General features: G+C 37.8%; 1 protein-coding gene across 9 annotated transcripts in view; it reads right to left on the reverse strand.

The window, feature by feature from the left end:
• Positions 1–18081, reverse strand: part of FRYL (FRY like transcription coactivator) — a 264479-nt gene that overhangs the window by 104484 nt on the left and 141914 nt on the right. For all 9 annotated transcript variants that reach the window (XM_055588519.1, XM_055588516.1, XM_055588515.1 and 6 more), the window contains 4 exons: positions 6934–7013; positions 6468–6548; positions 2631–2799; positions 2244–2336 (listed from right to left, as the gene is read on the reverse strand). In XM_055588519.1, coding sequence (XP_055444494.1) covers positions 2244–2336; positions 2631–2799; positions 6468–6548; positions 6934–7013 — 423 coding nt within the window. The remainder of the gene's footprint in view (positions 1–2243; positions 2337–2630; positions 2800–6467; positions 6549–6933; positions 7014–18081) is intronic.

Raw genomic sequence — 18081 nt, forward strand, 5'->3', positions numbered from 1 at the left:
GTCGCTCAGTCGTGCCCAGCTCTTAGAGACCCCATGGACTGGAGCCTACCAGGCTCCTCCATCAGTGGGGTTTTCCAGGCAAGAGTACTGGAGTGGGGTGCCATTGCCTTCTCTAAGAAAGGAGGCTGGGGGTTATTAAAGTGGTAAGAATGTTCCAGACAGAAGAAGCTCCATGTACAGAGGCAGGTATTATGGGCTGAATTGTCCCAAAATTCAAACACTGAAGTCCCAACCCCACATACCTCATAATGTGACCTTATAAGAAAATCATTTCAGATATAGTTAGTTATATTTGCAAGATAAGGTCCTACCGGAGTATGTGTGTATTGGCGGGGGAAGGGGGTGCTACTCCAACATGACTAGTGTCCTCAAAAAGCGGGGGAAATGCAGATATAGCTATGCACACAAGGAGAACACCATGTAAAGATGAAGGATAGATCAGGGTGAAACTTCTATAAGACAAGGAAGGTCAGAGGTTTTCAGCAAACTACCAGAAGCTAGGTAAGAGGCATGGAACAGATCTTCCTCACAGCACTCAAAAAAACTTGCCAACACCTTGGTCTCAGACATCTAGCCTCCATAACTGTGAGACAATAAATTTTTGCTGTTTAAGCCACCAAGTTTGTGGTACTTTGTTAGGGCAATCCTAGTAAATAAACTAAAAAAGTAAACCTGGCATAAAAGAAGAACTAGGCAACAGTAATAATGGACCACAGTCAAAAGTCTTTCTTCCTACAATCTGCTCCTCTTGATGAACTGCCTTAAAAACTACAGCATACTGTCAGATACCTGGTAAAAACAGATTTTCAGACAAAGGGGAAGCACACAGGACAATTCAGGATGGATAAGCAGTAACTCAAATCACTTCTAGGGAACAAATATCTTCAAACAGGTAAATACATAACCGAATTGTATATCCATACAATAGAATACTAGTCAACAATGAATAAACTGCTGATACATTCTGTAACATAGCTGGATCTCAAAATAATTATGCAGAGCAAAAGAAACCAGAAAAGAGTCTGTAGGGTAAGATTCCATTAGTATAAAGTTCTAGGAAACCCAAAACTAGGTAGAGGAATAGAAAGATCAGTGGTTAGATCGGAGAAAAAATGTGAGGTGAGTGGTAGTGGAGATTAAAAAGGAGCATGAAGACACTTTTGGAGTATGGTAGAAATGAACACTATCTTCATCGTGGTGAAGGTTTTACAGACGTAAATAGGTCCAGTTGTACAATTTAAATATGTGTAGTTTAAGTCAATTTTACCTCCATTAAGTTTTTTAAAATGAAATATGTGTGTGTGTATAAATATAAAAAATATCATTCATACAGCAGTACATAGTAAACTGAAAGTAAACAGCATTATCACATACCACACACACACAAAAAAACCACACAGGAAGCAAAAAATTTCTAGCATGTCTAAGCATTCTAAAATCCCCAAATCCTATTTATATCACATTATGTTACTAGTGTATGGGCTTCCTTGGTGGCTCAGATGATAAATCCGCCTGCAATGCGGGAGACCTGGGTTCAATCCCTGAGTCGGGAAGATTGCCTGGAGAAGGGAAAGGCTACCCACTCCAGTATTCTGGCCTGGAGAATTCCATGGACTATATAATCCATGGGGTCACAAAGACTGAGGGACTAATACACACACACTTGTTAGTAGTAACTACAAATTAATTTTGAGAAATACAATGAATTTAGACCAAGAAAAGCTTTCATAAATCTGTTTCCCTAGAAGTTACCATGATCATATTTATAATAATCATATTTTCCAAATAACTTAGGATACATATTTTGACAGGTATGATGAATGTGATGGCAACTACAGAAATGAACATTGAAAAGTGAGACAGTCCTGTAAAATCTAGGATATATGTCACAGTGCTTTTAAATTCTTCAGAAGCATTTAAAATGGCAGCCACCCTGTAAGGAGCAAATGCCATTAAATGCAGTGTGTATGCTGAGCTACTTGAGATAAGCATTACTCCAAGGTTGCAAAAACACTGCCTGTTAATGGTCTCTAAATCTTAAGGGCCTGGGCTTGTTCTTTTAATTAAAAGACTGATTAGTGTTCTTCTGCTATTTGTCTAATAAAGATTTCCCTACATCCACATAACATTCAAAGTTTCTACTTTATTGTCTACGAGATTATAGAAAGTAAGAATGTATCATCTCGTAACTCTTCAGTGAACAGAGACTTTCAAATACAACGTAAAAATAAAAATGGACTTACAGCAGCTACAGGGATAAGAATCTCCACAAATAAACCAGCAAGTGCATGTTTTATATCTTTATCTTTTACTTCTAAGAAATACTGAGCACATTCCTTGAGAGGGGAAAAAGATATATTAGATTAACAAAGGAAGAAAATTAAGAAATGTTAATATCACAATAATTTCTTAAACATTCTGCAATTTTACCAGAAAACTAAGTTCGAAATCATGCTCAAATTTAAAAAGAAAGTTAATTCACACTTGTGGCAATTTAACACTTGGAATAAGGAGTTAATAATTATCGTTAATTCATATTTATTTTGTTTCTTTTAAAAATAGTCATTAAAAGCAAAAACAACTACTGTTAGGCTAATTCCAATCACTGCAGTTGAAAAGGGTAAGGTCACCTGCATGAACTGAAATGATGCTTCAAAATCTTCTACAGGATACATTTTCACTCGGAAAAATTTCATTCCCATTATTAAGCTGATGACACTTTGTACCACGTGTGGACTTTGTTCCTTTTGCCGCAGTTCTTTTAATTCTGTCACAAACTTCTTCCTCACAGCCTGAAACCTTTAAAATACATGGATACATAATTTGATATGAATTAAAAATACTCGTGTCTCACATGATATTAAAGGTTGAACTCAAAATGTGTTTTACCTAAACACCATCTCCTTTCTCTGCCCTCATCAAAACTACCAGAAAAACATATAGATGAAAACAAAATTATTTGTTGTTCTAAATTTGCTATTCATTTAGTTTTTTAAATCAAAAATGCCTTAGGGAGAAATTCTAATTTGTAATAAGAATTAAAAATTTCATATTAGAATTAGAAATTTTTCTTATTAGAATTATAACATCTTATTGCTATAATACCATCTATATAACATTACTACCACTTATTAATAATCATCATAAAAATAAGATCAAATACTGCTAAGTCACTTCAGTCGTGTCCGACTCTGTGCAACGCCATAAACGGCAGCCCACCAGGCTCCCCCGTCCCTGGGATTCTCCAGGCAAGAACACTGGAGTGGGTTGCCAATTCCTTCTCCAATGCATGAAAGTGAAAAGTGAAAGGGAAGTTGCTCAGTCGTGTCTGACTCTTCGCGACCCCATGGACTGCAGCCCACCAGGCTCCCCTGTCCATGGGATTTTCCAGGCAAGAGTACTGGAGTGGGGTGCTATTGCCTTCTCCAAGACCTAATAACCCACCCATAAAACATCCAAGTGTAAATCAGAATGTGTCTCTAAATTTTTAAGGTTCCTTTTTAATGAAGATTGCAATGTGAGTGATAAGGAGGGCAGACTGAAGCTACACATTTGTTTAATGAGATAAACCAATCAACTGTAGACTACTAATTATCACTAAAAATTATTGTCTTCTTACACTGTAGAAAAACTGAAGAAGAAGAATGGGGGGACACTGGTCTCACAATGTGAATAAGCTAGAGAATCACAATGCTTTCAAAACACTGAGCACCATCTTGGATTCAAATGACCCCAGTTGTTAAGGCTACTAAGTTTTTCTTTGTTTACATTGCAAAAAGATATCTGATACTTTGTTCATCAATAATACTTCATTTAACCTCTATATATTATGAAACATATATACTATGAAAAATACAATAAACAGATAGCTTATATTAAGTGAAGAGTTTACTGTTAATGTTACTTGGGGAATCTAGTTCTTGAAAGTTAAAATGACAAAGCATACTACCCAGTGGTCACTGATTACATATTAATATTAATAAATATAGATATTAATTACTGTTTAATGAAATATGGACACATGACAGGAAGTATAACTTATCTATTTCCGTTTCAGTCTTGGAGAATACAACACCATTTTCCATGAAAGTATTCTTTTGCATTTTATAAAGAAAATATAAAGTGAATAAAATTCCTTCCATTGCAATAACATTAGAATCTAAAGATTTTTTTGTTGTTGTTATTAAATTTCTCATAATAATTACTAGTCACTATAATCAAAGGTGGAGAAGGAAATGGCAACCCACTCCAGTATTCTTGCCTGGAGAATTCCATGGACAGAGGAGCCTAGCGTGCTACAGTCTATGGGGTTGCAAAGAGCCAGACATGACTGAGGGATGTTTAAACCTACCTATGCATTCTTGTCAGAGAAGGCAATGGCACCCCACTCCAGTACTCTTGCCTGGAAAATCCCATGGATGGAGGAGCCTGGTAGGCTGCAGTCCACGGGGTCGCAAAGTCGGACACGACTGAGTGACTTCACTTTCACTTTTCACTTTCATGCATTGGAGGAGGAAATGGCAACCCACTCCAGTGTTCTTGCCTGGAGAATCCCAGGGATGGGGGAGCCTGGTGGGCTGCCGCCTCTGGGGTTGGCACAGAGTCGGACACGACTGAAGCGACTTAGCAGTAGCAGCAGCATAATCAAAGGAAATGTGTAGACAAGATACTAAAACACCCCCAGCCTCTCTCTTTCTCCTCACCCCTTTCCCACCTCACCACCTTTCCTTTCAAATGGTGGTGCAGTCAGCCCAACCAAATGCGGATGTGTCCACGTTTTTTCTCATGCTCACTGTATGTGAGGGTGGAAAACATCTCATTACTGCTCCAAGAGGCATTTCTCTAACAACTAGACCAGTGAGTGTGCTCAATCGCTCAGTCATGTCCGACTGTTTGTGACCCAATAGACTGTAGCTGCCAGGCTCCTCTGTCCATGGAATTTTCCAGGCAAGAATACTGGAGTGGATTGCCATTTCCTATGCCAAGACCAATGAGACTGAGCTACATTTCATATATTTACCTTATATTTACTATCCTTTACTGTAAATATTTTTATTTACTATCCTTACCATCTTAGATTTAACTTAGCTATGATGTAAGGTTCTTCTGGATCCAACTTGCTCATGTATTATTTAGCATTTCTAACCTATATTCCCGATAGAAAATCATTTTCAATAAAAATCAAACTATCGTGAACTACAGGGCCATAAAAAGAAATATATCATTGCTCATGTTTTAGTAGCTATATTCCTGAGACAGGGATCCATTGCTGATTAAATATAAATGCAATATTAAAATATTATTGTCTAAGTCATTTCAAATACTCCAACTATATTCCAAGTTCTCTAGCATTGGGAATACAAGGGTCTCTGGTAAATTACAAAGGATAAAAAAAAATACTAAATTAAAAGATGCGTGCATACTAAGTCACTTCAGTTGTGTCCAATTCTATGTGATCTTAAGGACTGCAGCCCTCCAGGCTCCTCTGTTTATGGGATTCTCCAGGCAAGAATACTGGAGTGGGTGGCCATATCCTCCTCCAGGGGATACTCCTGACTCAGGGATCGAATCTACATCTCTTGAGTCTCCTGCATTGGCAGGCAGGTTCTTTACCACTAGTGCTACCTAGGAAGCCCAAATTAAAAGATAGTAAATACTAAATAAAATACATTACTTAGTATTAAAATCTAAACTACTAAATGCTAACAATAATTGCGTTTGCTCCTTTAGAATTTAAAAGGTTGTTATATGATGATTTCAGGGCCAAAGACTGACTCTTTAAATAGCACCCAAAAAAATCTAAACTGATCCTTTCTGCCTTATAGATTTCCCAATAGGAACAAAGGCAATTCAAAATCTTCCACAGTCTTTAGAGTAAGCACAAGACACGAAAGACAAGCATCTTTTTTAGTGTTTATGATAATTATGGTTCAATATAATCAATGCATGTAACTCCTAATGAATAACCCTTTTTATGGAGTACTATAGTATATCTTATCCCTTTTTGGTATATCTTCTATCTATTCAAAACTCTGTTCAGTATTAAAACAAATTAAGATGGTTAGAAGGAAGACACTGCAGTGCTATCTCAGAGATAAAAGCCACTCAACTAGAAACCACTAAAAGTAATTATTAGTTTTGACAAGAGTTTGAAAAACACTTCTCATAGAACTGTGAAACATAGGGAATAAGGTAATGACCTGACAATTTTGGGCAATTTCTGACTTCCTTAATTCAGGTTTTATGGAAAATACCAAATAAATGAAAACAATTTGTAGAACTGAAGTATGGGTGTCACTTAAAAATCCTCTAAAAACCACAGTAGCAAAATAATAAAAAAGTGAAGCCAACTTCACAAAATTCTATGGAAAACAGAAATAATAGACCTAAAGTAGTTAGTGTCTATTCTGTCGGTCAGTAACGAGTCATTCTAAAACATATCAAGATCAGTGATTTATGAAACTTACTTTGATTGGGCAAGAACGCCTATCACTTCTGCATATAAATCTGCAATGATATGCACATTCCCAGTGTTGGTTCCTGAATATCTAAAGCAACAAAAAGAACAAACACATTATTTCATTAAATTTTTCTACAAACTCTCTTTCTTAATAAATCTGAAAATTCCTTATCAGGGTGTTATATAATTTTTTTCTGAAGATTCACGTGCAGGATGATAAAAAAACCACAAGAATTTTCTCCTATCTCTACATTTTAATTTGCCAGGAAATTTAACCTGATTCTTAAAAATCCAATCAATGGTTTTAAGAATTATTTTTACAAAATCCTTTCCATAAGCATCTTGTGTGGATTAAAACACATAAAGGCATAACTACTTTGAACTTCAGTAACAAATAATTGAGGAAAATTCAAATTAACAGTCCAAGTCTAGACTGCAGATAAAAGTAACAATGCCTTAAGTATTTTACTTACCCTTCCTTATGTTTAAAGTGCTTAAAAGCTAAGTTTAGAACTTCATGAACTAAGGGATCAGGCACAGGATGAACAGGAATCTAGGGGAAAAAAAAATTGTGTGCCAAATAGGTTATAAGCCTTTTATGAGTATTCTCATCAACTAACCAAATTAATAACCAATTTTAACTTTTATGATATAATCTACTACTAATCTGTCAATCTTCCCCTTCTCTAAGATTATTATTTTTCTCTAAGAATTTAGTTGAACACCTACTTCGTTGTTGTTTGGTCGCTAAGTCATGCCCGGCTCTGTGTGACCTGGTTGACTGTAGCCCACCAGGCTCCTTTGTCTATAGGACTTTCTAGGCAAGAATACGAGTGGGTTGCCACGCCCTCCTCCAGGGGTCCTCCTGACTCAGGGATTGAACCCACGTCTCCTGCATTGGCAGGTGGATTCTTCACAACTGAGCCACTAGGGAAGCCCTCAACATCTACTTCATCAAGTTCTAAATTCAAGAATATTAGCTTCATAACCACAAACCCTTACGCTACAGACTATGCAGATGAAAAAACAGCCATTGTTGTACTATTCTCTCTATCAGAAACTTAAAAATGCACTCCTGGGTAACCCTCTGTGACACCTATAAGAAAGGGAGCTTTGATTGAGCCAGGTCCATATTCCATATAGTCTGATATTCTACCATAATAGTATCCAAAAGGAACTCCAACTTCAAACAATTTAAAATTAGTTATGGTTTTACTAGTATTAGAAATTTTTCATTTAAATGTTTGTTTTATTTAGTTCTTTAAAAATTACATGTTAGTTCCTAATATGGGAAACACATCAAAACATTAAAACCAGAAAATAAAATCCCTGCCCTTTCCCCCATATATAATCACTACTGGTATATATCTATTTGCAGGTTTTTTCCTACACTCACCCACCCACACATCTTATTTTTACTTAATAGAATGATGGATCTTTCCCTGTCAGTACTGAGCACTCCTTACACTATAGAGCAGCCATATAAAACTCTGTGTATATTATAATTTGTTTAATGAGCTCCCTATTAATGAACATTTCATTCCAGATTTTCAATATATATGATGTTATACAAAAAACATCTTATGTATTTAGCATTATTTACTTTTATAGTTCCATGGGAAAGAGTTCAAAAGGAGGAACTGATGAGTTAAAGATTATCCAAGTCATCATTTACAGAGACTCTTGTTCTTTATATGTGGGGGTCTGTTTTTGACCTCTCTATTCCATCCACTAATTCACATCTATACTAAAATCATTCTGTCTTAATTACAAGAGCTTACTACCAGGTTCTGATGTCTGGCACTGCAAGGCCTCCCTATTTTTCTTCCACGACAGCTTGGCTATTGTTCTTTCCTATTCAATTTAGAGCCATCTTTTCTAGTTCCACAAAAACTGTCTGTTACAGATCAATTTGGGGATAACTATATTCTTATACATTTGCATGAAATATCTTCCTACTTCTTTAAAGGCTTTCAGGAAAGTTTTACCATTTTCTGATTTTGCCTTTTGTTATTCTTAAGACAATAAACATATGAAGAGATGCTTGCTTTCATCGGTAATAAGAATGAAAATACACAATTCAGTTCAGTCGCTCAGTCATGTCCAACTCTTTGTGACCCCATGGACTGCAGCACGCCAGGCTCCCCTGTCCATCACCAACTCCCAGAGTTTACTCAAACTCATGTCCATTGAGTCAGTGATGCCATCCAACCATCTCATCTTCCATCGTCCCCGTCTCCTCCGGCCTTCAATCTTTCCCAGCATCAGGGTCTTTTCAAATGAGTTAGTTCTTCACATCATGTGGCCAAAGTATTGGAGTTTTAGCTTCAGCGTCAGTCTTTCCAATGAATATTCAGGACTGATTTCCTTTCGGATGGATGGTTGGATCTCCCTGTAGTCTAAGGGACTCGCAAAGAGTCTTCTCCAATACCACAGTTCAAAAGCATCAATTCTTCACAACAAACTGTGGAAAATTCTTAAAGAGATGGGAATACCAGACCACCTGACCTGCCTCCTGAGAAATCTGTATGCAGGTCAAGAAGCAACAGTTAGAACTGGACATGGAACAACAGACTGGTTCCAAATCGGGAAAGGAGTATGTCAAGGCTGTATATTGTCACCTCGGTTATTTAACTTATATGCAGAGTACATCATTCAAAATCAGAGCTGGATGAAGCACAAACTGGAATCAAGATTGCTGGGAGAAATATCAATAACCTCAGATATGCAGATAACACCACCCTTACAGCAGAAAGCGAAGAACTAAAGAGCCTCTTGATGAAAGTGAAAGAGGAGAGTGAAAAAGTTGGCTTAAAACTCAACATTCAGAAAACTAAGATCATGGCATTTGGTTCCACCACTTCATGGCAAATAGATGGGGAAACAATGAAAACAGTGAAAGATTTTACTTTTGGGGGCTCCAAAATCACTGCAGATGGTGACTGCAGCCATGAATTAAAAGACCCTTGCTCCTTGGAAGAAAAGTTATGACCAACCTAGGCAGCATATTAAAAAGCAGGGACATTACTTTGCCAATAAAGGTCCGTCTTGTCAAGGCTATGGTTTTTCCGGTGGTCGTGTATGGATGTGAGAGTTGGACTGTGAAGAAAGAAAATACACAAGGTATCATTTTACCCTTACTTGATGGGAAAAAAACTAAGTCTGACAATACCAAATTGTAGAAATAACGTAAATGAATGTGGGCTCACAAGCTGCTGCTGTCGCCAAGTTGCTTCAGTCGTGTCCGACTCTGTGCGACCCCATGGACTGCAGCCTACCAGGCTTCTCCATCCATGGGATTCTCCAGGCAAGAACACTGGAGTGGGTTGCCATTTCCTTCTCCAATGCATGAAAGTGGAAAGTGAAAGTGAAGTCACTCAGTCGTGTCTGACTCTTAGCGATCCCATGGACTGCAGCCCACTAGGCTCCTCTATCCATGGGATTTTCCGGGCAACAGTACTGGAGTGGGGTGCCATTGCCTGCTCCCGGGCTCATAAGTACTGCTGGTCAAACTTCAGATCAATTTCTCACACAGCCTGCCATCTAGTGAAGACCACAGCGCGTCACCACAAATCATGGCCCTTGGGCATAAGGATTGTTCTACGCTGAAGGCAAGAGAGAAAGAACAGACGAGGGAAAAGCACTCTGCTCCTCCTTTCTCCCTAAAAGCAGCCTCCTCTCTTTCTTTTCCCTAACCAAGAAGAGGACAAACCACTGTCACTAGAAACACAAAGTAGGCAAGAGAAGGAGCTGCACAAAGAAGCCTTACTAAATAGTCCTTATTTTCCACTGGCTTCCCCCATGTATTTACCTTCCCATGATTTACCATCTCTAGGAGCCCAAACTTTTCCTTGTCTTGTCACTTCTCCACAACGTACTGTTCTTTGTTAAAACAGGTTCTCGGGTTGAACCATTCTTTGAGTCTTCACCTGTTTTCTGTGAAGGCCTCGAGATGTATATGCAGTAAACCTTTTCTTCTACTAAGTTTACTTCTGTCAGTCTAATTTTAGGCCCCAGCTACTAAACCTAAGAGGGAGGAGCTCCACTACACTAGCAGTTACACACATTATAAGAAAATAAGGATGTTTAGCTGCATACTTCATAGATTAATCTTAGTAACATAATATTGAATGAAAAAAGTAAGTCCCAGAGGAAAGAAACAGTATAATACAACTTTTTAGAAAGTTCAAAAACAAGAAATATTTAATATATTATTCAGACATACATGAAAACATTTTTTAAGAGTTAAGGGAACAATTAACATAAAAATCAGTATGATAGTAAGGAAGTAGCCAGGGAGTGAAATGGGAGCTTTACATAATTAGGATTAAAATTTTAGGTAATAGTTGAGTTCTCAGTCTTAGGTGGTAGGCTCATAAGCTAACGTTACACTGTAAATAAATACATAGATAGTCATGCAGAGATCAACCACAAAAGTGTGTCTTGAACCAGGATTATAATTTATCCAATCTGTGCATCTCAGGGTCCAATTAGAGCCAAACACATAGGAATTCTTTACATTTGCTTAAAATTTTACCAGCTGAGCCACCAGGGAAGCCCTAAAATTGTTAATAATATAGTTATAGACTCTTCGCAACCCCATGGACTGAAGTCTACCAGGCTCCTCCGTCCATGGGATTTTCCAGGCAAGAGTACTGCAGTGGGGTGCCACTAGCCCATGATAATAACAGACTAGGACCTAAATTTATTCTACATAGTAAAGTCAGAGAGCTCAGCCTCCAGAAGTGTTAACCTTTCTCTCCCATTGGTAAACTGAAATTATAAACCCGAAATTCCTCTTGCAATTAGGGATACTTTAAGTAGGAATTTTATGACTGACTGCATAATTATAAGAAGCTTTCCAACCTTTTATAGGCAGACACATCCCACCATTATAGATGCATAAGGTTAATAATCACATCTCACTGATATAGGAATTTTGGAATATTGGCTGGGCCATTAAGTATGATCTTGGCATGGCAATCTTTTACGTGGTACCTTGAGTACCTTTTCTTAGGGCTACACGATTCATCTCATATTAACAACTTACTGACCAGAGACATATTAATACTCACTACTATAATCAAATTGCAGACCACAAGAGTTTGCTTCTACAAAAATCCCCCAGTCAATAACAAAAGGAGAAACTAAAACCAGTAACTGCAAAATGCTCCCTTAAATTTATACCAAGTTGCCCAACTTATTATAAGTAAATTATAATCAAATTATTATATAATATTGTAAAATATTTTCTTCATTAGAGTGATAAAAGATGTCTTTCTACCCTTTTTATCACTCTAATGAAGAAAAGCTGAGCTATTCTATTCACTAGTTATATAACCTGGAGGAAGTTTCCACTTTTTTACCTGTGAAAATCGCAGATAATAGATTAGAGCCCGTAATTACCAGACCAGAGAGAAAAAAAACTGAGAGAATGCATTACAATAGGAGATTGATTCTTGTCCCTGCACTTTTTCTACCATTCTCTAAAAGGGACTAGGACAAAATTCTTACCTCTTAGGAAGGTAGGGCAGATGAGGGAACTAGAACATAGAACGGAGACACCGAGGACAAGGCGTCACAGGGGAAAATGGCAGTACTCCAGAGTTCATTAGGAAGCAGGGAGGCAGATGTATTCTCCTAGCCTGATCTTCCCCAGACTGGGCCAAACAAAATATGCCTAAAGGTAACTAAAAGGTTACTGAAGTCACTGCTATCGTCCCCTATATCCCAGTTGTTCTTGTATAGTTACTAAGTCATCTCCAACTCATTGCGACCCCATGGACTGCAGCATGCTAGGCTGCCCTGTCCTGCACTATCTTCTGGAGTTTGCTCAGATTCATGGCCATTAAGTTGTTGATGCTATCTAACCATCTTATCCTCTGCTGCCCTCTTCTCCTTTTGCCGTCAGTCTTTCCCAGCATCCGGGTCTTTTCTAATGAGTCAGCTCTTCACATCAGGTAGCCGAAGTTTTGGAGCTCTGGCTTCAGCTTTGGTCTTTCCAGTGAGTATTCAGGGTTGATTTCTTTTTGATTGGTTTGATCTCCTTGGGATTCTCAAGAGTCTCCTCCAACACCACAGTTCAAAAGCGTCAATTCTTCCTCAGTCAGCCTTCTTTATGGTCCAGCTCTCACATTTGTGTATGATTACTGGAAAAACCACAGCTTTGACTATATGGACCTTTGTCAACAAAGTGATGGCCCTGCTTTTGAATATGCTGTCTAGGTTGGTCACAGCTTTCCTTCCAAGGAGCAAGTGTCTTTTAATTTCATGGCTGCAGTCACTGTCTGCAGCGATTCTGGGGTCCAAGAAAAAAAAATTTGTCACTGTTTCCACTTTTCCCTTTCTATTTGCCATGAAGTGATGGGACTGGATGCCATGATCTTAGGTTTTTTGAATGGTGAGTTTTAAACCAGTGTTTTCACTATCTACTTTCACCCTCAAGAGGTTCTTTAGTTCTTCTTCATTTTCTGTCATTAAGTCCCAGTAAGCCCTCTGATTAACCCATCGATGGTTAAAACAAAGTAGATATCTACCACTAGGTGATGCCAACCTTTATTCGGGAATAGGCTGTATATGGGTCAAGCAGCCTGACTCCCAGAACTTCCTGTAGAGCTCACAGCACTAATCATACAGGCTGGCGCCAGACACATCAGTGACCTTGCAATAATGCGACGCTACATGTGACAGGAATAAAATTCCCTGTGCCCCACTCACTGTGCTGTGCTGTGCTTTTACCATAATGACGTCCTCACAGGGATGTCTGGTGTGCTTTAGGCCACAGGTATGAAACACAAGCTAACTTACACCCATACTTTCTCCTACATAGTCTATGGCTCCAATGATGCCAGAAGTCTAACAGTGACAGCTAGGGACACTACTCAGCCATGCTGTGTGCTCTCTATTACTACCTTAATACTGAACTACCAACACTTTCCAAGTGTCTGTGTGCTGGGTATTTTCCAGGCATTTTATATACATTACTTCCGACACTTACAGTAATCTTACATGGTAGTATTTGTTCCCTGTTTTGCAGATGAGAGGACTGAAATTTAGAAGTCAGAGCATATTTCTCTAAAATATACTGTGTGCCCAGCTTCTGATATATGAAAATACATTTAATAAATGGAACAAATGAGGAAAAATGTTTACAGTTTTATCATAGTGTAGCTAGAAAAGAGACAGAGAAACAGAAGTGAGAGAAGAAACATTATCTCAGTTTTAATTTTTAGAAGAAAAAAAGCACAATCTCTAAAAATTTTAAGAATGGACACTATTAGAATGCTCAGATATTCTTGAAACTTCTACTTCTCCCGCTTACTTACAATAACAACAACAACAAAAATTGCCAAACTGAATCTCCAAAAAGGGGGGTGGGGCAGAATCCTATTTTAGTTTATAGAAAAAAGTTCTACTTCATGGAGTAATTAATAGCCTCATCTATAGTATCAAGAATTCTTCAAATCTTGTCATTTGCATGACTAGAAGCAGCTCAAATTCTACTTTAACATTCAAGAAAGATATATCAAGTAGACTCTAAAGAATACTCAAGTTTTATTCCAAAGCTATTCCCTAAATCTAATGCTTTTAGCACATCATGAAAGTGGAAAACCACAAAACCAGATAAGATATGTATACCTGAGAGTCAGCAAGGTTTATTCATTATGTAAATGACCAGTCCTCAATGAAAAAGAGTGAATAAACTCATGACTCAGCAAAATCACAAATAACATCATAATGTTCAGGACTGCTCACTAACATCTAAAATGTCAATGTCAAATCTGAAAATCCTAAGGATCTACTACTCTACCTTCTGATATTTCACAATAAGGATTGATAAGACTAAGCCAAAAAACTTGAAGTGGCTCATAGGCCTGGTTTCCTCATCTTGTCTATTTCAATGAACAAATGTATGGCTAAAATTCAATATGAAAAAAAAAATTTCCTCAAACATTCTAAATGCTATGCTGCTGCTGCTAAGTCGCTTCAGTCGTGTCCGACTCTGTGCGATCCCATAGACAGCAGCCCACCAGGCTCCCGTGTCCCTGGGATTCTCCAGGCAAGAATACTGGAGTGGGATGCCATTCCCTTCTCCAATGCATGAAAGTGAAAAGTGAAAGTGAAGTCGCTCAGTCATGTCTGACTCTTCGTGACCCCATGGACTGCAGCCTACCAGGCTCCTCCGTCCATGGGATTTTCCAGGCAAGAGTACTGGAGTGCGATGCCATTGCCTTCTCCGTCTAAATGCTATGGTGCTGTTTAAATATGCTTTTTATCAAGGATTCTAAAGCCTCTGGTACTAACATTCTAACATTTGTAGTTGGCCATGATCCCAAAATTATTCTTCTGACTTTCTTGAAAAAATAAAATTAGTCCTTTACCATCTTGATTTAACTTTGTTCCCATGATATATCACACTGATTTAACCAGATTTTTTCCCATCACATTTATATAATTTCAATCCTTTGTCTAACTTATGATTTAAACTTTAATTTTATAAGATGCTGGTCATTTCACCTAATTTTATATCACTGATTTTACTAATAAGAATAGTTTTATTTAAAAAGAGAACTAGCTTCATAATCTTCAGCAAATCATTGTAACTAAGAACATTTATCTATAAGATAAAAACAACAGATAGCATTTATTGGACACGTCCCATGTTCATATTGGAGAAGGAAATGGCAACCCACTCCGGTGTTCTTGCCTGGAGAATCCCAGGGATGGGGGAGCCTGGTGGGCTGCCGTCTATGGGGTCACACAGAGTTGGACACAACTGAAGTGACTTAGCAGTAGCATGTTCATATTATTGTATCTAATTATTGTATTTAATTCTCATGATTCTTTTATAGAGGAGGAAAGAAATCAGTGAGTAATAACTTGTCCAAGTTACAAAGCAACTAAATGACACAGCTGGGATTAAAAAGCATTCCCAAAGTTTATCAGAATGATCAGGTGGTATAAGGGATACAGAGCTCTTTGTGTATTGTGAAGAGTTCTAAATATGTGATTATGACACATAATAACGTGTGATAAGGACATGACAAATTAATAAAGAAACAAATAATTTGTAATATATGAGATCAAGCACTAACCCACTAAACAATATGTACTCCCCTTTCAAGACTGACCCAACCATGTATCGATATTTCATTACACTCCAGGTTACTCCTGGAGCCATCCATCTCATCAAAATAAAACTGAATCACATTTTAATACATGTATGTGGGACAAAAGTAATAGTCATATTAAATTCAAAATATACTACCATTGATTACTCTCTGAATCTATTAAACCCTACATCATTTTGACACAGAAAAAAATTGGGTTCGTTTGTCATGATAGTTCAGAAAGTTCTATTGATTTTTATTTCATATTCTGTAGTTGCAGTAATTTTGAAGAAGCTAAAAAGACTTGCATTTTACTGGGAAAGAGAAAACCTATATAGGATTTTCAATAATGAACATCAAAAAGATGCTTGCTCCTTGGGAGAAAAGCTATGACAAACCTAGAAGGCATATTAAAAAGCAGAGACATTACTTTGCCAACAAAGTTCCATCTAGTCAAAGCTATGGCTTTTCTAGTAGTCATGTATGGATGTGAGAGTTGGACCATAAAGAAAGCTGAGCGCCAAAGAGTTGATGCTTTTGAACTGTGGTGCTGGAGAAGACTCTTGAGAGTCCCTTGGACTGCAAGGAGATCCAACCAGTCCATCCTAAAGGAGATCAGTCCTGGGTGTTCATTGGAAGGACTGATGTTGAAGCTGAAACTTCAATACTTTGGCCACCTGGAAGGGTTGACTCATTTGAAAAGACCCTGATGCTGGGAAAGATTGAAGGCAAAAGATGGGGTCCACAGAGGACAAGATGGTTGGATGGCATCACTGACACAATGGCCATGAGTTTGAACAAGCTCCGAGAGTTGGTGGTGATGACAGGGAAGCCTGGTGTGCTGCAGTCCATGGGGTCGCAGAGTCGGACATGACTGAGTGACTGAACTGAACTGATGCTTTTGATATATATTTCTTTGATGAGTGCATTTGAATGAAAATATCAGGATAATGGTAAAAGAGAAAAGGGGTATAAATGTTGTTGTACAAAAGAATATAACACTGTAAAGAAATTATACTCCAATTAAAAAATAAATTTTTTAAAAAAGAATGTTAAGTAGAAAGGGAACTGTAGGTTAGAAGAGTATGATAAAAGAACCGAAAACAAGGATGAGCTATGAGAGCCACTGTATTTCCCCTTTTTATACTTGAGTCCATGTGAACCATGGATATGAAAGGATTTTGTGCAGAGGACTCAAAAAATGGGCCTGAAAGGATTTTCTTAGGTTTACAGACCTCGATTTTTTTTTTCCCTACTAGAAGAGTTATCTGGACTATTAAATTTTTTAAAGGAACAAGAAGAAAAGGAAGATCAAGACAAAGACAATGGGGAAGGGTAAAAGGACAGTTGAGAAGGAAAGGTAAGGGGAGAAGGAAAACCCTCCAAGGGTTTGTCTGTGCACCGAAGTTCTGAAGCCAGTGCAATCATAGGTAACTTTTAGATGAGAAGAGAGACCAGTTGCTAAGTGGAAGACCATCATGGCAAACAAAGGAGAAAAGGCATAAAAGAGTCAGATCACGGAGGGGCCTGAAAGTCAGTGCACGGAGTTTGCAATTTCTTTGGCTGGGAGAAGAAATTCCCCTATCATTTAACTAAGAAATGCAAATACTGATGACTAAACTCGTCACAAGATCTACATTTAGCATGAGATCAACCTTGATGGGGCTTCCCAGGTGGAGCTAGTGGTAAAGAATATGCCTCCCAGTGCAGGAGACATGAGAGACTTGGGTTCGATCCCTGGCTCAGGAAGATTCCCTGGAGGAGTGCATGACAACCCACTCTAGTATTCTTGCCTGGAGAATCCCATGCACAGAAGAGTCTGGCGGGCTATGGTCCATGGCGTTACAAAGAGTCGGACACAACTCAAGTGACTTAGCATGCATGTAACCTTGATGAACGCAAAGCCCAAGTCTGTTCATGGTATCGTGCTTTTGGTCCTCAGGTCCTTCTATATCTCTACTGACTTCCGCCCTAGGATCTAGGATCCAGCTAAACTGAGAGATCACAGAAAGCAAATCTGGCTTTCAAAAGCACAACTTGCAGAGGAAACTTTTTTCCCACATTGACTAAATAAATCTTCATGAAAGGTACAAATTAAAGTGATTTTACCTTTGATTAATGCATTTATCTATTTCACATATTCAAAGTTATTAAACTTTTATTTTAAACAAAATAAAAAATAAGAAAAATATATTTTTATCTGTGGGTTTCAGATATTCCGATTTCAGTATTTTTTCACATACATTGTAAAAACAAAGGCAAAGTACACATGATTATACAATTCAAATATTTTTATAGTGGTTATATCAAAAAAAGACTATCAAATCAATTAACTTTTTATATCTTACACTTGCTTTTTCATGTCATATTAGGTATTCTTTTACATTTTATACAACAAAAACAAAACTCCCTGTCCAAACATGTCATATGCAAAATATGATTTTTTTTTTCTTTTAGGTGACCTGATCTTTTCTTTTCCCCAAACATTACAGCATACGTGGCTGGAAATAC

This window comes from Bubalus kerabau, chromosome 7 (genome assembly GCF_029407905.1).
Source record: "Bubalus kerabau isolate K-KA32 ecotype Philippines breed swamp buffalo chromosome 7, PCC_UOA_SB_1v2, whole genome shotgun sequence".
Lineage (NCBI taxonomy): Eukaryota > Metazoa > Chordata > Mammalia > Artiodactyla > Bovidae > Bubalus > Bubalus kerabau.